The 22,205-nt window shown below is 52.0% G+C and overlaps 3 protein-coding genes across 4 annotated transcripts in view; 1 reads left to right on the top strand and 2 right to left on the bottom strand.

The window, feature by feature from the left end:
* Positions 1–329: 329 nt before the first annotated feature.
* On the bottom strand, positions 330–4,606 carry TMEM138 (transmembrane protein 138). Its single transcript, XM_012662699.1, has 4 exons — positions 4,341–4,606; positions 2,780–2,951; positions 1,175–1,250; positions 330–927 (listed from the first exon to the last, which is right to left on the bottom strand). Exons 1-4 carry the CDS (start codon positions 4,466–4,468, stop codon positions 815–817), a joined length of 489 nt encoding a protein of 162 aa, XP_012518153.1. The 5' UTR covers positions 4,469–4,606; the 3' UTR covers positions 330–814.
* A 2,120-nt stretch (positions 4,607–6,726) lies between these two features.
* Positions 6,727–15,209, top strand: LOC105825048 (cytochrome b ascorbate-dependent protein 3). The gene is made up of 7 exons (XM_012662712.1): positions 6,727–6,844; positions 9,130–9,226; positions 10,225–10,423; positions 11,179–11,387; positions 12,014–12,168; positions 13,072–13,228; positions 14,448–15,209. Exons 3-7 carry the CDS (start codon positions 10,240–10,242, stop codon positions 14,532–14,534), a joined length of 792 nt encoding a protein of 263 aa, XP_012518166.1. The 5' UTR covers positions 6,727–6,844; positions 9,130–9,226; positions 10,225–10,239; the 3' UTR covers positions 14,535–15,209.
* Positions 15,210–16,762: 1,553 nt separating this feature from the next.
* TKFC (triokinase/FMN cyclase) overlaps positions 16,763–22,205 on the bottom strand; it is a 13,398-nt gene continuing 7,955 nt past the window's right edge. Inside the window, exons 6-18 of one of the 2 annotated variants that reach the window (XM_012662710.1) lie at positions 21,974–22,052; positions 21,601–21,690; positions 20,959–20,993; positions 20,797–20,881; positions 20,611–20,700; positions 19,990–20,106; positions 19,536–19,655; positions 19,240–19,377; positions 18,336–18,442; positions 18,137–18,240; positions 17,959–17,992; positions 17,757–17,846; positions 16,763–17,359 (exon numbers count right to left, since the gene is read on the bottom strand). In XM_012662710.1, the coding sequence (XP_012518164.1) occupies positions 17,198–17,359; positions 17,757–17,846; positions 17,959–17,992; positions 18,137–18,240; positions 18,336–18,442; positions 19,240–19,377; positions 19,536–19,655; positions 19,990–20,106; positions 20,611–20,700; positions 20,797–20,881; positions 20,959–20,993; positions 21,601–21,690; positions 21,974–22,052 (1,251 nt within the window). In that variant the 3' untranslated portion in view covers positions 16,763–17,197. The remainder of the gene's footprint in view (positions 17,360–17,756; positions 17,847–17,958; positions 17,993–18,136; positions 18,241–18,335; positions 18,443–19,239; positions 19,378–19,535; positions 19,656–19,989; positions 20,107–20,610; positions 20,701–20,796; positions 20,882–20,958; positions 20,994–21,600; positions 21,691–21,973; positions 22,053–22,205) is intronic. The other variant, XM_012662711.1, reaches the window with a different exon arrangement.

Genomic DNA, 22,205 nt, shown 5'->3' with positions numbered 1-22,205 from the left:
TTTAAAAATTTCTTTTGCGAAGACAGGCAAAAGAACTTTTTTATTCTTCTGAAGGCAGATTAAACTTCTGATAGGAAGACAGAGTCTGAATGAAGCGTATTAGTTTGGAACTCTAGGGGCGGGGGATGAGGCATCAGATTACATCTTGAATTTCTACAAAAATACCTTATACTCATAATGGGGCTCAAGAAATACCTGGATTTGATCTGTAGCTCAATCTGCTCATGTGTCAAGTAGATGCTGAAGCTAGCACTTGGCACGCCTTTTAACCATGATGAGATCCAGCTAGACAGATAAACTTCACTATTTATGGAAAAACGAAATTTATTTCCTATTTATAAAATGTAAAAAAAGTACCTTGGGTATAAAATCTAGATGTCAAAGGTGTGATCGGTCAGGAGCACATAACTATCACTCTTCACATCCTTCAGTCACTCGTGTGTGGTGCAAGGAAAGTGGGGGCTGGGAGGTCCTCCAGTCCTAGGCTAAATGAAAAGCTTCACAAGGGTAAGAGCCACAGAGCCCTCTATAAGAAAGAGGGGCGGAGAAAATGAACAGTACGGAGCAGGAAAGGAAGGAAAGTAGGTAGAACTGAGGTGGGAGGCAAGGCAGGAATTATGTGTTAGAGTCTGTTGGGGAACACTTCAATTTGCAAGAGGGAGGATCTTCCTTCCTGAATGCTGAACACAACTGGCCTGAGCCCTCCTAGGAAAATCCAGCTGCTTCCTGGTGCATAGGGACAACCCTCAATGCAGAGCAGCAAACATGGCTTCTATCAGGAAGGTAAGGCATCCATTAGTGTGACAAGAAGAGGTCACCTTCGGACTTGCGTGAACTCCTTGCGCAGCCATAAAGAGTCCTGGTAGAAGCGAGGGTCGCCCAGTCTCACAGCTGTCCGTTTGTAGAAGTAACAGTACAGCACTGCCGCTGTGAATGACAAGCAGAAGAGAAGCCTTAGGGATGCTCCTGAGCATTCGTGTCAGGGTAAGAGCAGAACCTACCAAGGCTGAGGGGCCCTGCCTCATGGTTTCCTACAGTCTCCCAGCAAGTGCAGAGGGCAGTAATCCCTCCTGTTCTTGGCATGGCTGTCCCACCATCCCCAGCCAGCTGTGACAGGGCTGGGAAGCCAGGATCGAGGGGCTCAAGTGAGGCCTGACATTACTCTGGTCCTTACCTAGTCTCTGGAATACAAATAGTGTTTGAAGTCCATCTGTCCAAACAAAGCTGTTGGAGTTTTTCCAGCGTAGATGCTGAAGGAGATATGGGTAAAGAAAGGTTAATGGACACCTGAGGCCCTAACATCTCCACCTTGGTTAGCTGCACGGAAGCCACTTGGTTTAGAATCATGTCATCTCACTCACCTTCCTTCTTTCTACAACCCCAAGGAATGTTTCTTGAAGGAGCCTCAAGCTCCCTTTTTTGCTATAAAGGGAATATACTTTTAACTCTGAGACAGGAAGTGTGAACTAAGCTATTTTCTTTTCTTTTCTTTTTTTTCCTTTTAGGCTGGTCAAGTGAAGCAGTGGGAGTGGGGAAGGAACAAGGCAATCTGTAACTGATTGTGATCAAACAGTTGTAAACACCACTGCACTCGGACCAGCCTGAACTAAGCTATTTATCCTCTTTCATTTCATAGCCTTTGCCAAGGAGAAATGATATACGTTATCTAAGGAGTTCATCTGGTCACTGTCTTGCCTTGAAAATCTCAGGCTCAGCTCCTGTCAGGTAAAGGCTCTGGTGTGCTCAGGGTTTAATCAGATTAACAGCTTTATAGTACAAAGCCAGGACCTATTTTGGCTCTAGGAACCAGAGCACAGAATCCTCTTCAGGAAGCACCTGGAGATTTTGGCACTGCTCTGCTTCTTTCGTAGGAGCTCTACTTCTCTCTGTGGAATCACAAAGGCAACCTAATAGAGGGTTTGGTTGAGAAGGGGGCTTTAGTAAAAAAGTGACTAGAGCTGGCGCAGTGGTGCGCACCTGTAAGTCCCAGCTACTTGGGAGGCTGAGGTGGGAGGATAGCTTGAGGCCAGGAGTTCGAGGTTGCAGTGCACTATGATCGTGCCTGTGAATAGCCACTATACCCCAGCCTGAGCAATATAGCAAGACCCCATCTCTAAAAAAATAAAAATATAAAAAAAAGTGACTAGAGAACTCTGAGATTTTAATGTGTTCCATCAAAATGAATACATGAGAAACACATGGGATACCCAAAGAGATGGACAAATTTGTGAAAAGAAAAAATCTGAAACCGTGAAAACTGGATCTGATCTGAGGGCCTATGTTAGAACCAAAGGGAGGCATCTTGGAGGCTGGTTCTCCAGTTAAGTGACAGGGACCCAACAGAAGGCATGAAGCACTCAAGGGTAAGCAGCACTCATGCTTGGCTACTTCCCAGAAATATCTACTGCCTACTGCATTAGCCATGTGACACCGATACCTAAGAATACTCCATTATCAACACCCACTGGCCCAAATAGCTAATGATGAAACAGATTCAACTACCTATTTTAGCCCTAGCAGGCCTGTTTGGGGCAAAGGGTGAACTGAATGTTCCAGAAGAGTTCCTCAACTCTTGGATAAGGCTGTTCTTCAACACAATAAGGTTGGGCAAAGGTGCCTTATGAAATTCTCATGTTTCTAATGCTCCAGCTCTGATCACTTTCATTTCACCTGTTTCCCATTAAGGATTGTATGAGATATGAAAGAATGATGCTGAGTTCCCAGAGAAAAGATATTCCTAGCCCTTTAAAGATTCAGGAATTCAGAATTCCACTCTTACCATGACCCAGACATGCAGGGAGATGCTGAGGCCTAAGTACACAGCTGTTAGGATGATGGTCCCTTTGAACTTATGGAACAGGAGGTTGACCAGGCCAGCCTGGAAGACGAAGGTGTTGAAGAACATGAGGAAAATGATGATGATGTTGAAGAGGATTGCAATATCCTGGATGCTGCAGACGTAGAAAACAAAGTACAGACAAATGGAGGCCTGTGTGAGGATGGAAGAGCTGGCCCTAAGTCCATGAGGTCAGTCCTTCCCTGTGATTATAGTCATCTGAAACCCCCAAAGAGATAGCATGGGTTTGGAGACCCGAATGACATGAAGCTAAAATGACCCACTGGCCCTGTCGGCTGAATTGCAGTCCACAGACAAGGCTTTCCTGCTCTGACACTCAACTCAGTAAACCAAGTAGGCACTTTTGAGAAACTAGTTTCTTTCCTATGTCCAGAAAATGCCAGCCCTGTCTGTCATATAACCTGGTCCTGTCGGACAATGTCATCCACCACGATAACAATGTACTTAACACCCTGATCTTTGCATGACTAGTGCCTTTGTGCCACTTCGGTCTCAGTTCAAATGTCCCCTCTTCAGAAAGACTTTCCTTTAACCCCACTACCTAAAGTAGCTCTCTCCTCCCCACCCCAGCTACTCCACCCACTGTATGACATAACTATTTGAAATTATCTTATTTTTCTTTGTGTATTCATTGTCCCTCTCCACTAGAATGGAAACCCCGTGAGAGCAGGAACTTGTCAGCTTTACCACTGCAACTAGAACACTGGCTGGCAGGCCAATGAATACTTGTTGAATGAAGGAAGATCATATCCACGACTGTAGTTTTCACCTTGAAAATTGCCTCGTAGAGTCTATAAATCATTGTGGAGGATAAATGCTAACAGTTGCCATCCTATGGGATTCATATACATTATTAATATGATTGTCAGCCGGGCACGGTGGCTCACACTTGTAATCCCAGCACTTTGGAAGGCTGAGGTGGGAAAATCGCTTGAGGCTGGGAGTTTGAGACCAGCCTGCGCACATACTGGGACCCTATCTCTACAAAAAATTTTTAAAAATTAGCTGGGCATGGTGGTGTGTGCCTATAGTCCCAGCTACTTGGGAGGCTGAGGTGGGAGGATCACTTGAGCCCAGGAGTTTGAAGCTGCAGTGAGCTATGATTGTACCACTGCACTCCAGCCTGAGTGACAGAGCAAGACCCTGTCTCTAATAAAAAAAAAATATATGATTTCCTTTTAACTTGTCATTTTGTAATCCTCTTTCATGGCAAAGACAATATTTCTACTAACAGATGGAGAGAATGAAGGGTCAGCAGTCTAACCCTATTCCCTATATAAACTGCTCCCCTTATCCCCAACCCTTGTTAGAAGTATATAAAAACAGGACCTGTGACCATATCTATGTACCCTGGAGAGCCCAAGACAATGTTAAATTTTATTTTCCCTGATACATCTCTACTGACTTTAAAATGTTAAATCATGACTGTCAGGGCCTTCAAAGTGCTTAAGTTCAGCTTTCCAGAGCCACCCACGGAACTCACATGAAAAGCACCAGCTGGATGACAGGAGCCATTCGGAGTAACTCGGAGAAGGAATTGACAAAGAGGTCATAGGACAGTAGCAGGAACTGCAGGGAGAGCACCAGGCTGTAGTTACTGGTCTGGAGCATCTTCCTTTTGTTTTCTTGGGCCCCCCAGGGCACATTCCACAGTTCCCTAGAAAACAGCGGGTTCTCTCCCCACCACTGAGGGAGAGGCTTCTAGTTCCTCTGATTCAGAGCTGTTTCCCTTGTTCTAAGCAAGGGCCTGTTGGGGCAAAAAGAGAGGCAAGGTTAGAAATTCATTAATACACTAAACATTTTCTGAGAACCCAGTGTGTGCCAGGCACCATTCCAGGTGCTTGGGATACCTTAGTGAACAAAACCAACAAACAAAAAACCCCAACAAGTCATTTCTTCTAGAGATCCTTACCCTCTAAACCTTTCTCCATGCCTGGAACCTTCTAAATGCAGAGATCTTTCTAACCAAAGGAATCTGGCGGTATTACAGAGAAGAGTGACTGCTTGGTCATGTAGTTGTAGTAGTAGTAGTAGCAGCAGCAATAGTAATAGCAACAAACCCTTATATATCACTTACAATATGCCAGGGACTGTCCTAAGCAAGAACATTATTTAAACCTCACAATAACCTCATGAGCTTGAAAATACATTACTTACCCCATTTTACAGATGGGAAAATTGAAGCCCAGAGAGGTAAAATAATTTGTCCAAGGTCACATAACTATTAAGTGGCAGAGCTGGGATTCAGATCCAGGCAGTCTGGGTCCAGAGACCGTGCTCTTACTACTGCACTAAGTTGCCCCTTATGTAACTGATAGGCTGATATGTAATTAGGCAGAGAAAATGTCAGCACAAAAGTGGGAAGTGGTGTAGGCAGAAAAGGTTGAGAGGAAATAGTGCTCTTCTGTAAAACTTTATGTTTAAGGTTATGGTAGCTACACAGTGGCACCAGGTAAGTGGAGCTGGGCCTTTATTTTCATATATTCCAAGACTCACAAGTTGCTCTGGGGGTGTCCCGTGACCCTACCGCTGAATCAAATCTATAAACAAATTTCAAAACGCTTTGGATTGTTAGAGAGTGATTAACACTTGTAAAATGTTTTACAATTTACAAACTCTCTTCATATTTAAAAACTTAATCCTACAACCATCTTGAAAAGTAGCCATTATAATGCATATAGTCCCCATTTTACACAGAGGCTCTGAGACGTTAAGGCACCTGGTCCACCTCACCTGGCGGAGAAGTCCCACCTTACTGGATTATGAACGTGGTTATTCTGAGCCCGAGTTTCCTCATTCATTAAATAACACTGACAGCTATCACCTAGGTACCAGCACCATGATAAACTTGTCAACCGACATAATTTCCTTTAACCCTCACAACAACTCTGCAAGGTAGGAATTATCCCCATTCTACAAGCAAGGACACAGGGGTCAGGGTTCAAGTCATTCCTCCAGGATGCAAGTAAGCAGAGCCAGGATTCATAACTAGGTGTGACGCCAAACCCGTGCTCTTAACCACTGCTGCACAGGCCACCACCGAGGGCTGTTGCGAGGATCCGTTACACAGAAACGGCCATCGCTCGCTCTACGATCGATCGCCCCGTCCAGTTTAGGGCAGTGATGATTCGCAAGGTAATGAAGCCTCCTCACAGTTCGTCCATCGCTACCTGCCGCCTTGCCTTTGTCCCCAGAGCAGTAGTCCTCACGCTTCCCAATCCACTTTAAAATGGAGTTGCCTTGGCAAAAAAACCTAAACCAAAACAATAGCAACAAAAATTCTCACTTTTGGTCACTTTACCCATTCCTCATCAACCACGCTCACCTCCAAGACTCAACGTCGGTTGTCATGGGGACATAGTCCTGGTTTCCGGAAACCGGCTTTAAATTCCGGAAGTAGATGACAGACGCGAGCTCGGTCTGAGCCGCGCTCCTCACTCTGTGGCCAACGGGGCCGCCATGTTTGCGCCTTCGCTCTCCCGGGTCCGCCCTGTTCCGGGCCCGCCCTGCTCTCGGTCCTCCCAGCGTCGCCGCCAGCTGACCGAGGCTTCCCGCCCACGCCACACGCGGTCTTGCCCAGAGCCGGCCCCTGGCGGGAGGCTTCGCGTCAACTCGAACATTTCCGCTTCATCGCGCTGGGGGGTGAGGGACAGGGCCGACGCGTCGCGGTACTCCTGGGTCTCGACTCCGGACTTGGGGAAAACGCCCATGGAAGAACCAGCGTTGGGCCGGTTCGCTGGGAGCCGGCTAGCCCGGGGCCTCGGACTTCATTTCCCAGGAAGCCTCGCGCGCCACCGGAAGTGCTGCGAGCCTATATGAGCGCGAGGCGGCGCCCGCTCTTTAGCTCTGGGGCGGCGGTGTCACCTGGCTGCAGGTGTCTGAGAGTCCTCCATCTCCCTGGAGCCTCGGGAGCGGCAGCTCGGGTGCAGGGTGGAGAGAGGCGGATCCCGGAGGCCCCGGCCCCGCTGCGTCCTACTGTGGTTAGGGGTGAGAAAGAGCCCGGGCTGGGAGTTCAGGGACCTGGGTTTCCGTGCTAGCTCCGCTGCTTCCTCGCTTCGCGCTATGGCGATCCTCTCGCTTGGCCTCAGTTTTCTCTTTTAGGAAATGGGTACCGTTCTCCGCACCCTTCCTTCCAAGGTGGTGGTTGTAAATGCACGATAGCTCTTCGGAAGGCGCAGAAAGCAGGAGAAGCCCCTTGCCCCAGTTTTCACCCAATGTTAGCTGACACTAAGCCCCCAGTTGAGGGGTCAGAGATCCGACCCCGGATGCCTGGAACGGTTCTTTTTCGGACACCTGAGCCAGCCAGAGCTGTGCAGTCAGAAGGACGGGACTGTAATTACTCTGGTGCTAGGGAGGACCTCACTTACCTATCTCCTGGCTGTAATATTGGGCCGCTCGCTCCTGAGTTCTGACTTTAACGGAAGCCACATTTGGAAATAAGGAGCCCTCAGAGCTGAAGGGGAGTGGACCTGAATTCCTGTACTAGCTCTGCCACTCACCTTGGCTGAGTCGCTTTCCTTCTTTGGGCCCGTGTTAGTGTTTTTGATCTATGAGATAAGGGTTTAGTATTTGTACTGTAAGTCTGGTTCTCAGGATTCTTAAAGTCCCCCCCATCCATTTGGGAAGGGGAGAAACTGATTTTTTGCCCCTTCATCTATTTGTAGTTGTAAATTATAAAAGTAACATTGCAGTAATTTGGAATAGAACCTTTTTCTAAGTCTAAGGGCTGAATGGGAAATACCCATTTCTTACCCCTGGGCCTGACCTGTTTTAGCTCAGCCTGGAAGAGTCCTTTCTGCCAAGGAATTGAGGAGGGTATTAAGTTGGATCTTAGACTCCTAAGATCAGGATCAATGAACTACAACCTACAGGCCAAATGTGCCCCACCTGAACAGTTTTTACATAATCGAATGACTGAAAAAAAATGAAAAGGATAATATTTTTGTGACATGAAAATTATATGAAACTTGAGATTTCATTGTTCATAAATAAAACATTATTGGAACACAGCCATGCTCATTTGTTAAGATATTGTCTATGACTACTCTTGTATCACATCAGCAGAGTTGTGACAGAGACCATATGTCCTACAAAGCCTAAAATATTTACGACCTGGCCCTTTACAGAAGAATTTGCTGACCCCTGCCTTAAAATAGGGATCTAGAAAATGAGGGCAGAACAGGAGACTGTGGCGAGCACATCCTGAGATCATAGCCCAGCCTGTGCTCTTAGAACAAATGAGAGGATATTCTCAGCATCTGCATTGCAATTTTCACTGCATCCTTCCTTTCCCCCTGCTTTGCTCTCTGTTTCAGTAATAAGCAGGGCTTATCTACATCCTGTGAGCAGAGCAGTATAACTTCACAGCCTTCTGTCAGGAAAGTGTCCCTACCATCCATTTTAAGTCTGTCACAGAACAGCAAGCCAGGACCTCTTCTAGGGGAGTGAATACAATCCCTTTTGGACTATATTTACTTTTCCTTTTACAAAGGAAAAAAAAAGTTGTAGAAGTAGATATTGTCAGATGGATGGAGCCTGCTGAGCAAGAGCTCCTAAATGCTGACTTAACATGTCACTGGCGGATGGAGGGTGTTTTAACTGAACATCAGGTGACCTGAAACTTCCTCGGCCCTTGCAGGAATTGTTGGGGGTGGGGGGACAGCTTCAAGGATGGGTAGCAAATTTCTGAGCTGAATAGTTGAGTCACAAAGCTTCTAGGAAACTGGTGGCATGATTTTCTCCTGCCAGCCTCATGGAAGCTTGTATTTTGTTCCCCAGCCCTCGGACCTTCCTTTCTCAGAGAATACTGCCAACTTAGGACACTTTGTGAGAGCCCAGCATCTGTTCCTGGTTAGGTGGACACCTGGCAAGGGGAGAGGTGGCATGGCATTGCTCAGGGCTGTTGAGAGGCCTGAGCAGGCATGGGAACCATAAACTTCAGGTTTTTGTTAGTAGTTAGGATAAAATACTGTGACAGCAATAACTAAGAAGAGTCACAATGTTTGGCTCCTACTTGATTTTCTGACAACCTGTGGTCGAGGAAAAATCGTGGGTCTTGAAGCCAAACAGACAAGAGTTTGAAACTCCCTGCCCATTCACTGGGTCCTGATGCTATTTAATCTTTCTGAGCCTTAGTGTCCTCATTTATAAAATGGGGATACTAATCCTCAAAGGGCTGTCAGGAGGAGCAGATGGGACCATGTGTGTAAGGTTCCAGCACTCTTACTTGGTGTTTAATAAATACTATTCTTACTGCCATGCCTTTCTCTCAGATGAGGACTCCGCGTCCTGCAGACGTTAAGTGATTTGCCCAAGGTGCCCTCTTCGTGATATTTGGAGCCATTCTATCAGCCTACCATAGGTCTAAAGGTCAGCAGTCACATGTTTTATCTTCTTGGGAGTTATCGGCTACTTTTCTCTGTTAGCTGGTTCAGAGTGAGGGACTTCAACTGCAGGAGGCCACATTGTTGCCTTCTTGGCACGAGTATATGGGACAGGGTGACTGCCTTGAGGCTTGGGCCCAAGCAGGGCCAGTCTTGTGGCTTTGCCCACTTGCCGGGCTTTTAAAAGCAACTCCTTAGGGGCTTACGCATTTGCCAGGCCTGAAACCAGAGTTGGTTTCTGAGTTTATTGAGCACACGTGGAAATCTCAAAATAAACCTCTTGCTTTCTAGACCACGAGTTCTTGCTTCCTCTTTTCTTCTCTGGACTTTCCCCAGAGGTGGGGAAAGCAGAAGTCTCAGGCCTGGAGACAGCTTAGGGCTATCACCCAACTCACCGTGTGCACTGTGGGGTCTGCAGTGATGGCCTGCTCTCACCTCCCCCGTGAAGATTAGCCCCACAGAGTTCACCATCTGGGGAAGAACTTTTCTGTAGAAGTGGGAGCCCATAGGACTTCTTCCCCGCTAGCATAATAGTGTGTTTGCCCCTTTCAGATTGTGATTTTTGCCTCCTTATGTTAGAATCCAGGGCATGGGCATCTGTGCGATCCAGCCCGGATTATGATTCCTGTCCCTTCTTTTCTGGGTGTGCTAATTCTTTACCTTCTGGTCCTGTGAAGGGAGACTCATCCCAGGACTCTGCTCCTAAGGCCTTGGCATCTGGCCTTCTCCAGGGCCTGCCATAGCCCTGAACTTGCTGCTCTGTGACTGCCAGGTGCTGGGCGGGCCTTACCCACTGTCTGTAACCAGAGATCAGGCCCACCTTGCCATCAGGCCTCATGGGGCCGGTGCCTGGGCTGATGACAGGGGCACTGAAGCAAAAAGATTCCATCCCATGGGCCAAGAGCGAGGTCAGTGTTACTTCCTTTAGCCAGTGTTTGGGGCACACCTGGACTAACAGGGACTTATGACTTACGCTTCTTCTAGGAGTGCCTGAACAGAATGGCTTCAGGGTGGTTTTACCTGTCCTGCCTGGTGCTGGGGTCCCTGGGCTCGATGTGCATCCTCTTCACTGCCTACTGGATGCAGTTCTGGTGTGGTGGCTTTGCTTGGGATGGCAGCACCCACACGTTCAACTGGCACCCGGTGCTCACAGTTGCTGGCATGGTGGTGTTCTATGGAGCTGGTGAGTAAGAGGTCAGCAAGGAAGGTGTGATATGGCCCAATCCTGGATTGGGCAGCCTTTCCCTCTCCAAGACTGGCCTTTGTCAGTGTTGGGTTTGAGGCTATAGGGGAAGGGTGGGTTGGGCTGTCACTGGGCCCAGCTGTCATTTGGGCGGGAAGTGGTAAGAATGTGGGCATCTCAGAAGGGCAGCTTCACAGACACCCTATGGCAGGGGTCGGCAAGCTTTTCTGTAACGGGCCAGATAGTAAATATTTTAGGCTTTGCCAGCCATAGGATCTGTGTTGCAGTGACTCAACTCTGCCACCGTATTGTGAGGACACTGAGACGTAGAAAGAAGAGGCCAGACAGCTAAGAGGCAGAGCCCAGATTTGGACCTAGGTTGTTGTCTGACCTTGATGCCTGTTCCTGACAACCAGCCTCAGTTGTGAGGGTGCAGTGTGATGAAATAATGACTGTGACAGTGCTTTTTAGCCCGGAAACTGCATACAAGCTGCACTTGCAATTGTAATGACAAAATGGCAGGTCTAAGAAATCTGCTCCTCCCTTTCTAACTGGCCCTTCTGTCCTCCCTTCATGGCTGACTGCTGTCCCACAAAGGACGAGGGGATAGCAGATGACAAGGAGTTGATACCAGTGCCCTAGCATTTCCCCTTCCCTCGTCCGCAGGCTGTGTGAGATCCCCTTGGGGTAACTGCCCTGATGTGCGCGTGAGCACAGGGGAGGAGGCTGAGTCCTGCGACCGCTGTCTCCTGCAGGGTCGCTGGTGTACCGCCTGCCCCAGTCATGGCTGGGGCCCAAGCTGCCCTGGAAGCTCCTCCACGCAGCGCTGCACCTGATGGCCTTCAGCCTCACTGTCGTGGGGCTGGTTGCTGTGTTCAAGTTTCACAACCACAACCACATTGCCAACCTCTACTCCCTGCACAGCTGGCTGGGCATCACTGCCGTCTTCCTCTTTGCCTGCCAGGTGGGTTCTCTCCGCCCTGTTCCTCTGGGTTCCCACTGCCAGGCCTGGCAGCTGTGGGACCAAACGTTCCCTCTGCTCATGGTCTGGAGAGGGCCTTGCAGGGCATGTCCTGTAGAACCGGCAGTTTAAAGGGCTGTGGGGGTCGGTGGCTCCAGCATTTACCCTGTTTCTCTCGCCCATCCCACTGCCCGTCTGTGCTCCCCGGGCCCTCTGTGCTGACTGCACGCGCCACCCTGGCTCTCGGCAGCCACCTGGTTTCCACTGTCTCCTTTCCCACCTCTCTGACCCAGAAGCAATTCCAGAAGTGGTTTCCATATTCTGATGTCAGGCCAAGGGAGGCGTTTTAGGAGCAAGGACTGAGACAAACAAGGCTGCCTGGGTTTGCTCGGGGAGCAGGATTGGAGCAAAGCATTTCATGTACTGGTCTTGTTGCTGGTGTAATAGAAATAGACAGGGCACGGTGAGGAAGCGAGCCATGGTGGTGGGCAGTGCCTGGGGGGAGGGTTTGCACTGGGAAAGAGGGGCCGAGGTACGGCGACAGGAGGAGGTGCTGAAGGGGTGGGATGACCTGGTGCACCTTTGATCACACACAGTACAGTAAGATGCGTCCTCCCTTGTGTCCACAGTGGTTCCTGGGCTTTGCCATCTTCCTGCTGCCCTGGGCGTCCCTGTGGCTGCGCAGCCTCCTTAAACCCATCCACGTCTTCTTTGGAGCTTCCATCCTCTCTCTGTCCATTGCATCTGTCATTTCCGGCATCAATGAGAAGCTTTTCTTCACTTTGTGAGTGCAATGGGGTCCCTGACTCTGAGGTGGAGGGGAGGGAATAGGGTCTTCAAAAGATGTACTTTAGGATCATAGGACCCACCCAAGGGAAGAGAACTTTGGGGGTTGAGCCCGTCCGTTCCTGATCTGGAAGGTAACGGAATTGATCTTTCTTTAGGTCAAGATTGGCAAATTGGTCAGCAAATATTTATTGACAACAGGTTGACTTATCACCTACTATGTGTCAGAAACTGTTCTAAGCACCCTACATTTAATCCTCTCACCTGCCCTACAACATTGGTGTTGTCATTGCCACTTACAAATGAGGGAACAGAGAGGTTGAGTAACTTATCTAAGGGCACACAGCCAGTAGGTGGCAGAGCTGGGACTCGAGTGAGGCAGTCTGCCTCCAGAGCCTGCATGCCTGAACCCCACCGCTGTACTTTCAGAGCAGTGCAGTGTAGTGAAAAGCAACTAAGATTTGAGGTCAGCCTGGGTTTAGATCTTGGCTGTGTCATTTACCAGTTATGTAACTTTGGGCAAGGTAATTTTGCCACTTTGAGCTTCAGTTTCCTCAGGGGTGAAAAGCATTATACAGTGGGCATGGTGGCGTGTGCCTGTACTCCCAGCTACTCAGGAGGCTGAGGTGGGAGGATTGCTTGAGCCCAGAAGTTCAAGTCCAGCATGGGCAACATAGCAAGACCCTGTTTCTTAAGTGCAAAAAATAAAATAAATAAATAAATAAAAGCATTACATAGATCTTTGTTGCTGTGGCAGGGACTTAGAAAGTATATTTAAATTCCAGGTCACAGGTGGCCCTGGGAAGGTTTTCTCATCTTCCCTTGGTGGCATTGAGTCTCCTACTGGGCAAAAACACGTGGAAAATTCTCTCAAGGGCCTGCATTGTTTTGTCATCTCTAGGAAAAACGCCACCAAGCCGTACTCCAGCCTGCCCAGCCAGGCTGTCTTTGCCAACTGCACTGGGATGCTGGTGGTGACCTTCGGGCTGCTGGTGCTCTACATCCTTCTGGCGTCCTCTTGGAAGCGCCCAGAGCCAGGGATCCTGACTGACAGACAGGTATGGTTTCCTGTCCCCCTTGCCAGGTGGGATAGGGCTGGGTCTAGAGAAAGGTCACCCAGGAAAGGCTCAGGCCTTGCCAAGAAGGCCAACACAGGAGCACGGCGGGAAGACTAAGTAGCTGGAAGGTAGAGCTAGGGTGGCGACGGGCACTGGTACCAAACCAGCCCATCCCAGCAAAGCCCCGGGGCTCTCAGGGGCCTGTCCATCGGGAGATAGAATTCCCCTCCCCAGATTCCTGTGGTTCCATGAAGTGTGGCCTTATCTTCCCCAGGAAGGGCTCGAGTATGACAAGGGTGTGCAGTGATTTCTCCTTTACCAGCTTTGGGGCTAGTCTAATGGGACCAGTACTTGGTGACAACCTTGTGCTTGGAACAGGTCTTTATGGAATGTAGGTGATGGGTTGTGTGCCAGGATCAGAGACTTTGGGGTTTCCTGAAGGATTTGGTGGCTTGGGCGGGGACCACCCTGCAGGTCGGAGGTCTATCTGAACCGCTCAGGCTTAGCGTGACTCCTGCAGGGCGGGGGCCGTTTTGACATATTGTTAACTGGTGCATTGGCCTGTTTCTCCAGCCCCTGCTGCACGATGGGGAGTGAAGTGGGGGCTCCCAGCAGCACCCAGTGGTGTGGTCTGTGCTCCCCTCAGAAGCTCTGCTCTACCTGGGGCATCCAGCTGGTGTCGGCAACAGCCTTTTTGGGTCCAAACTTCTCCTTGCCTTGGTGCCGGGCCTCCTCTCTCCAGTCACTTGCTGCCTGTCTGCTTTTCAACTTCTGTACCCTTCTTGGCGTCGACGTCTCAGGTCCTCCACTTACACAAGGTCCTCCTTGCCCTGGCTGCTCCTGCAGCCCCTGCATTCTGTCTGAGGAAGTCAGGCTGCTCTCCCCTTACACGGCCTCGGGCTGTTGTGGGAAATCCCGACAGCTCAGAAGAGCTGGGACTCAACGCAATCCATGACGTGGAAAATGAGGGAGGTGACACACCCATCAGCTTTCCCTTGAAGGCATGCAGTTCAGTTAGGCTGTCCCGCCACAGAGCAGCTGTCCCCATCCAGCCCCTCCTGGATGTGATTCACATGGTGAGGTGACTGCAGGAGAAGGGGAGAAGGGCGGCAGTTGCGGCTTCCGCAGAGGAGCAGCTGGGAAGCTGACCGCCCTGAGCCCTTCTGTCACTGCGTCTGTGCCTATGTGTATCGTGACTGTGTGGCTCCACCTCTTCCAGCTGCTGCTACAGCCGAGGCCTGGATCCCCGCCTTTCCCTGTGGCTTACATGCCTGTCACCACCGGGCAGCCCCACGAACCCTGGTAACCTGCTCTCCCAAGAACAGACCACCTGTCCCCAGATGTCCCAATAGTGATGAGTGACAGAGGTGGCTGTGGACTTCCTTTACTTCTCCTTGCTGGGTCCTGCCCTGCCCCTTGGCAGGTCCAACTTTGCTCTTTTGACAGGGCCCTGGCCCTGCTGATCACTCTCCAGCTCTCCACAAAACGGGTGCCAAAGTTGTGGCCTCCTATGTCCAGCAGAGCCCTGGGAGCCACTGCCACCCTCAGAGGGGTTCCTTGCTGAGAACCAAAGCTCTTAACCTGCCCCTACAATGGCTGCATGCCTGGCTAAACCCAGTCTTCTGTGCTGTGTCCGAGTGTGAGCTGCTGCTCTTCTCCTGAGGGGGAGCTGGGCTGGGGAGGGAGGAGCCTCACTCCTCTCCTACGTGTTGCTGTTGTGGCTTTTCTTGCCTTCTCCAAACAAGCCCTGCCAGATCCCAGGCCCTGCACTGCTGTGCTTAGTAGACAAGTGGGAAGCCTGGGTTTGGAGCCCACCTACTTGCTGGCGAGTAGTGATGAGGCCGACTGTCCAGCCCAGCCCCACGTCGCGAGATGTTGGCAGAAGGGCCAAGACTGAACTTCCTGATGCGATGACACCTTCAAAGCCATTGGGATGACTGCCAGCCACTGTGCTCACGTGAACGCTCCCCCTTTCCCTATGTGTGGGCATTTCACTGGTTCATAAAGCTTGATTTTTCATTAAACGTGTTTTTAAGAATCAAAGCTGTTTTAGTCTGTTTGGGCTGCTATAACAAAAATATTATAGACTGGGTGGCTTAAACAACAATGATTTGTTTCTTGCATTTCTAGAGGCTGGAAGTCCAAGATCATGGCACTGGTAGGTTCGGTGCCTGCTGAGGGCCCTTCCCCATAGACCGTCTTCTCGCCATAACATCACAGAGCTCTGGGGCCTTTTTGATGAGGTGTCACTTACCCCATTCATAAGGGTTCCACTCTCATGATCTAGTCACCTCCCAAAGGCCCACCTCCTAATACCATCACGTTCGGGGTGAGGATTTCAACATAGGAATTTTGGGGGACGCAACATTCAGTCTGTAATTATAGCCCCGTCTGATGAAATGCACTGTGGTAAAATGAGTTCTGGGGCAACCTGTGAAAGCCTCAGGACAGGTCTGACCCTCACAGACCTGGGGAAGGGCCAATGGGAAGGCACCAAAGAGCCATGTGATTGTCTTTATGGAATGACATGTGACTCACTTACATGTGGATGTCCTTAATAACTAATGACTTTTGAGTACTTGATTATCTCATGAGGAAGGAAATCTTTCCTATTTACAATCTGGAAAACAGGACTCAAACAGGGTAAGTGGCCTGAGATCACCCAGCCAGGGAATGGCAGACTTGGGATCCACGGGCCCTGTCTGGGGCCAGACTCCTTCCCAGCCTGTGGCATAACCCTGCGTGCGCTGGTGCTTGCCTCGTGCTCAGGGATGTGTGGTGCGGACGATGATCCCGGGGAGGGAAGCCCAGGGCTGAGGCGCCTGCAGCCAAATCTGGACCAGGTAGGTGATGCTAGTGTGACAGACGGTGGTGGAGTGGCTGACACTGGTAATGACAGTAACTCCCAGGGAGTGGACACTTGGACTGTGCTGGGGCTTCACCTTTGCCAACTCATCTGAATCCTTTCATGTCGTGGTGGGCTGGTACCTTCTGATTTTACAGATTCCAAGAAACTCGATAATAGGCCTGAGTTCTCATAGCTTGGTTAATGCAGAACCAGCCTGCAAACTGTGTGCGTGTCCACACCCAGTGCCTCGCACCACGCCCCACACTGAGGACGCCCCAGGCGTGTGCTGTACGTCTCCACTGCACGCCACAGTCGGCAACCTCCTGCCCAGGTGCTGTCAGTGGGGGCTGGCTGGGCTGCAGTTTCTCAGCTACAACTGAACCTTAGAATATGGTGACTTTTTTTCCTTCTGGTGTCCCAAATGCCCGTTCAATCCCCAAGGAATTATTAGTATTAACTCTGTGCTGAGAAAAGCCTTCTACCATTCCTACACGTACAAGGCGTGATGTGTGTACTGGACACAGCAGATCCCAGCAGAATCAGCCCAGCCAAGCAGGCCCTGCCTTTGGGGCGTGGGTGGTAATGCGCTGCTTGGTAGAAGACGGGTCACGATCATCGCCGCCAGCTCAGCCCCTGGGCATCTGTGGGCCAACCTGTTCACACACTTTGCAAAAGGTCCCTTAGAGGAAGCAGGGGCTTTATTGCTTGAGTGTGCTCTGTTAGCTTTCTTTTCTTATCGACTGGGGTTCCCGTGCAGAAGGCCTTTCACAGGGAGCCTGGAAACCAAACAGCATTGCCAGTGACAAGCTGTGCTGTGGCTGAGGGCAAATGCCTTATCTCTGGAGCCCACAGCTGGCTGGGACAGGGTGGGGTGACACAGGGACTCTACCCTCCCGAGGAGGGAAAGGGCAGAGTTGGAGAAGCCCGTGGCCTACTTGGCTTTGGCTGCCGTCTCCGCAGTGGAGTAGCTCTGGCGGCTTGCTGGAGGAGTTCCTGCGAACTCAGAGGGGGAACAGGCCATGGGGGCTTAGGAGAGGGATGGTGATGGTTCAAAGGCAGAAGGGGGGTGACAATGGCCACCTCAGCACGGGAGTGAGAGGAGCTGAGGCCCAGGAAAGCAGTCACACACCCTGGTTCTGCAAGACCTCCAGGATGGCACGGAGAATGGCGGCAGCTGCCACGGCCCCGGGGTCCGGCTGGTCCAGCCGTGCAGAGCTGATGTAACTGGCTCTTCCAGCTCCTGCTTCCATATTCTTGGTGGCCTCAGCTGCAGCTTCAGCACTCTGAGGGGGTAGGGGTGGGAGTAGGCTCAAGGGCAGGCCCACAGGCCTCTCCTTCCGGCTATGGGCAGAGTGCTGTGCAGGCTGGCCCTGGACCCTCTTGTCCCATCTCTGCCAGCACCCTCTGCACTGTCACCAAGTGAAAGGTTACCTTTCATCTACTTCTACCAGGGAAAGGGGCCACCATTTACTGAGGCCCTACTATGTCCCTGGCACTGTGCTGGGCTCTACAGACCTCCTTAGCCTCACAGCAGCCTTGTGAGATAGATGCTTATCTCCGTTTCATAGAGGAAGAAACTCAGGTGCAGGCAGGTTATTAACGTGCTCAGGGTCACATGGACACGGGCACCTGGTGGCTCCAAGCCTGTCTCCCCAGGTGGCTGGGCCCTGCCTCACTCACCTTGACTGCTTCGGTCAGGACTTGGAACAGATCGGCCCCTGGGCTCTTCCAGGCTTGGAGCTCCTGTCCTGCCGCCCACAGAGAATCCAGCTGGACAAGGTGAGGGAGGGGAGGGCTGAGGAGAGGCCCTGCCACTGCGAGTGGCCTTTAGGGCTTATAGGCTCAAAAGGGGAAAGGCTGGGGCTACAGCCCAAGTACACACCATAGTCCTGTCCCCTGGGGCAGCCTTTCCATACCTGGGAGGGAAAGAGAATGAAAGAGGCTTATTACAGGAGCCAAGGGACTCGCTCTGGGGGTGGGGCCAGGGCCTGGCAAGGAGCAGATGACACTGATCACTTCCCCCAGCCCACCCTGGTCTAAGGCACAGGGCGCTGGCTCACTTCTGCATGGCCTCCAGGCCGGCGTCCATAGCAGCAGACCAGGCTGGAAGGTCAGTCTTGGCCCTGAGGGGCTGGGCAGCTGCAGTCAGGAACAGGCCGTAGAGCTGGGGAGGGCAAGAATGCTGAGCATGCCGGCCTGGACCCTGGCCACCCAGAGCCCTCCCCTCAGCCCTTCAGCCCTGGGGCTGCCAGCACCCACTGCCCCGGAGGAGCCTCCCATCTTCTCCAGCAGCAGGACGGACAACTTGGAGAGCAGCTGGGCAGGGCTGGCAGGGGGTGGGCCCTCCTTCAGCCACCCCTGGATCGCTGCAGGCAGAGAGAGACAGGAATTCAGAGACCTCCGCTCCATCTGCCTGGACCCCACTGAGCACCCAGGCCTGACTGCCAGCCAGAGTGAATGGGGGCTGCGAGGGGACGAGAGGACCAGGACGAAGGGATCCCAAGGCTCCCTTTCCACACCCAGCGTGCAGCCTGGAGGGCGCTGGCAATGGGACCTGGAGGGAGTTGCCCAGCAGGTGAGGCCTGCCCCAGCACCCTCAGCTTGACATTCTTATTCTGCTTCCTTGCTTCGTTTTGTCCCCCTGGCCCTCTGCACTAACACCTGTGCGTTCCACTGATTTCTATTGTCTACTCTGTCTGTCCTCCCAGCACACGGGCCACGAGGGCAGCGATTTCTGTCTGCTCTGCTCACTGCTGTATCCACAGAGCTGAGAGCAGTGCCTGGCCCATGGCAGGTACCAAAGACCTTTCTCTTGAACGAATCTTGGTGGGCAGCTAAGAGCTTTTCACTGGTCTGGTTAATGGAGAAAAGTAAGGACAACAGAATGCATTCTCCTTCAGTTGTAAGTTATTCACTGTCAAGGATTGTTTGTTTCTGAGATAATGACCTCCTCCTTGTAGCGTAGGCGGTCCTTTAGGAAAACCATGACAGGGGTGCTAGGGTTTTGTGAATGACCTCACTTGGCAAAGTAAAAGTTGGCAACTCCAAGTCAGCGCTCAAATGTTTTGGAAATTGTTTTGTTTCATGAAATGCCAAAATCTAAGAACCAGTATGCCTGCCGTACCACCCCAACTCGGGACCTCACAGGGGCCCTGGTTCCAACCTCTGGCTGCACGGCTGTGGGTGGTACCACAGTCCCCATCACCAGCAGCCCGGTCCAGGGCGTTCAGATGTTCCTCCAGGCCCAGGAGGGTGGCACACACCTGTTCCAGCACAAGTGCCATCCGCTTTGAGGCTAAGCCTAGAAAGGAAAAATGGCAGGGAAGAGGCCTGCCCAGCCCTCCTCATGACCAAACAACCAGAGTGGGAGGCGTGGGTGCCAGGGCCCCTGTGTGCCCCACTGCACAGTCCTGTGTCCTTTGGGAAGCCTGCCCTTTCCCCAACAGCAGGGCTTGGTACCTCCTGCTGTAGTGGAACCAGGGGCTTCCTGGGGCTCACTGGGGGCTGCCCGGCTCCGCTTCCGCCCCGTCACGGAGACCTTGGCCACGTTAGGCCAGGCTGCTGCGGTGGTTTCAGCATCTAGGACAGCAAGATAACTCTCTTAGACTCGGCTGCCAGCCAGGCATTAAGCAGAGCTCCCTCAGCAGCCCCAGAGGAAGAGAGTCCATCTCAACAAGTATGCACTGAGTGCCTACTGTGTACAAGCGGAAGGAGGGAAGGTCCCTGGGGAAAGGGTCCGGTTGATGCGAGGAGGAGCCTAACACCAACACTCCATAGTCCAGGGAGAGCTGGGGAAGGCTGGAGAAGCCAGAAAGGGTCAGGGTCAGCCCTGTTGGGGGTCTCTACAAGTCTCCCTGGCTCCTTCCAGCTACATGAACTCCAGGCTTTGGTGACCCCAAGTTCCAGGTCTCACCTATCAGTTTCAGGAGGGGCTCATCCGCCAGCAGGAGGGTGAGGGAAAAGCCAGACATCTCCAGGGCCGACATGAAGGTGCCCACCAGGGCACGGGCAATCTGTACTCCGCGGCCCTCTGCAACACCAGAGCATGGAAGTCCAGGAGGGAGCGACGGGCACCAGGGAAAGAAAGAGAGGAACAGAAAAGCAAGGATCTTAGGAGCTGGGGCCCTGAGGTCAGTAGGGAGATGGCACAATTTCCTCAGGGCATCCCACAATGATACCCCCCAATGACCACATTCCCTGGAAGTGTCCCCTCTGAGGGACAGACGAGTAATTATAGGTCTCTTACTGGGCTCTCTCGAGGTGCCAGGCACTGTTAAGCATCTTACAAATGTTTAATCACATTTAATCCTCATGACAACCACATAAGGCAGGTACTATTATTATTACCCCCAATACACAGACAAGAAAACAGAGGCTCAAGGTACCCAGCAATGAAGTGGCAGAGTGACGATCTGACTCAGGCTCATCTGATCGCACAGCCGTGTTCTGTGCCGTCACAAGACCCTACCTCAGCTGCTTTTCTTATGACCAGCGTCAAAGGGCTGGAGGGTCCCATGCCCAGTGCGGGGCTCACCCAGGGAGCGGACGACAGCATCAGCTATGATGCCCAGTTCCAGGAATGACAGGCCACCGAGGTTGTTGACCATCATCACCACCGAGGAGCCTGTGGGTAGACACGACACCCCAGGTGAGGCTTTTGGGGCACCTCCTGCACTGCGGGGTAGGGAGGGTTGGGAGACAGGGATGACAAGCTACTCACCGGGCTGCACAGGCACGTGGGACGCGTTGGAGGTATTTGTCATGTGGTCGAGCATGAGCCTCACGATCTCGTCGGCCGTTGCCATCTGTCAGAGGGAGCCAGGAGTGAGCTGTGTCTGGGGGTCCTCGGCCTTAAGTAGGCTGGGCCAGGGAGTCCACCTACCTTTATCCGGCGCACACCAGCTTCCCCATGGATCCCTGTGGATAGAGGAGGTCACTGCTGACCCACTCAGGGCCTGGGGATTCGCTTATCACACTTTTATCACGAACTTGCTCGGTGCTCTGCACTAGGCTAGGTACTGTGTAAGTGGGGAGAGGGGAGGGAAGTGGACAGAATAACGAAACACACATGGTCTCTGCTCTCTGGGAGCTGGTGGCTTGGCGGTGGAGATCACTTTAACTACAGGCAGTGAGGCCTCTAAAGTTAGGCAGGGCCACAGGAGGCGATGCCCATCACTTCGGAAGCACAGGGAAGGAGGGGGAATGTTTGTAGCTGGGGCGGACTTTGGACGGCCCTTGAAAGCAGGGTGAGTTTTGGCAGGGGCAGGAAGACCCTGGAATGTGTGAGCAAAGGCAAGGAGGCGGGCAGTACACACCCGCCTGGAGCCCTGGGTGTGGATGGCAAAGCAGGTAGAAATCGGAAGGCTGGGCCAGGCTGGGCCTCAAGTGCCCAGGTGAAAAATACTAAGACCACCTGGGGAGAGCTCCGGGTGGGCAGAGAGGACTGGATAGATGGCTCCCAGGGTATAGGTGGTGGGGAAAACCCAAGGCAGGCATGGCTGACACGGGGTGGCCACAAGCTTACCCAGGCCCAGCTCGACCTCATCAGCTGAGAGCTCGAAAGTGGGTTTGGAACCAGGGACGCTGCAGGAGGACAGGCTCACCCCCAGGGTACCTGTGAGAAACGAGGCATGAAAGGGATGACTCCTCTGTTTTTGGTGTCAGGCATCAGGAAGGGCGGTGGCAATACCTCGGGAGCCCACAGGCGTCCTGTCCTCTGACAAAGGCTTTCAGACTCATCTCAGCGATGAGAGAGAACCAAGCTCTGTACTCGAGGCCACCAGTCCTCAGGAGCTCCCCCAGGGACGCCCTCCCTCAGCTCCTAGGGAATGCCCTGGAAAGCCCCCCATGCAGCCGACAGGAACCTGCTCCTCCCCAGTCCCCAGGCTGGCACTCACCCATGGCCTTGGCGACCATGCTCACTTGCTTTGCGATCTCCTCCAGCCCCACGCCTGCCTCGGCCAGGGCACCTGCCACCTGTAGCCACACAGAGGTAAGCCCCCGGCGGGGGAGGAGTCACTGTACCGCTTGGGCATAGAAGATGGGCTGGGGATGAATTTCTTACCTATTTATTTACTTTAATTAATTATTAATAATGAATTTTTTTCTTTAGAGACAGGGTCTTGCTCT

Source organism: Propithecus coquereli, unplaced genomic scaffold (assembly GCF_000956105.1).
Source record: "Propithecus coquereli isolate 6110/MARCELLA unplaced genomic scaffold, Pcoq_1.0 Scaffold775, whole genome shotgun sequence".
In the NCBI taxonomy this organism is placed as follows: Eukaryota; Metazoa; Chordata; class Mammalia; order Primates; family Indriidae; genus Propithecus; species Propithecus coquereli.
This window is presented reverse-complemented; position numbering and strand designations above follow the sequence as displayed.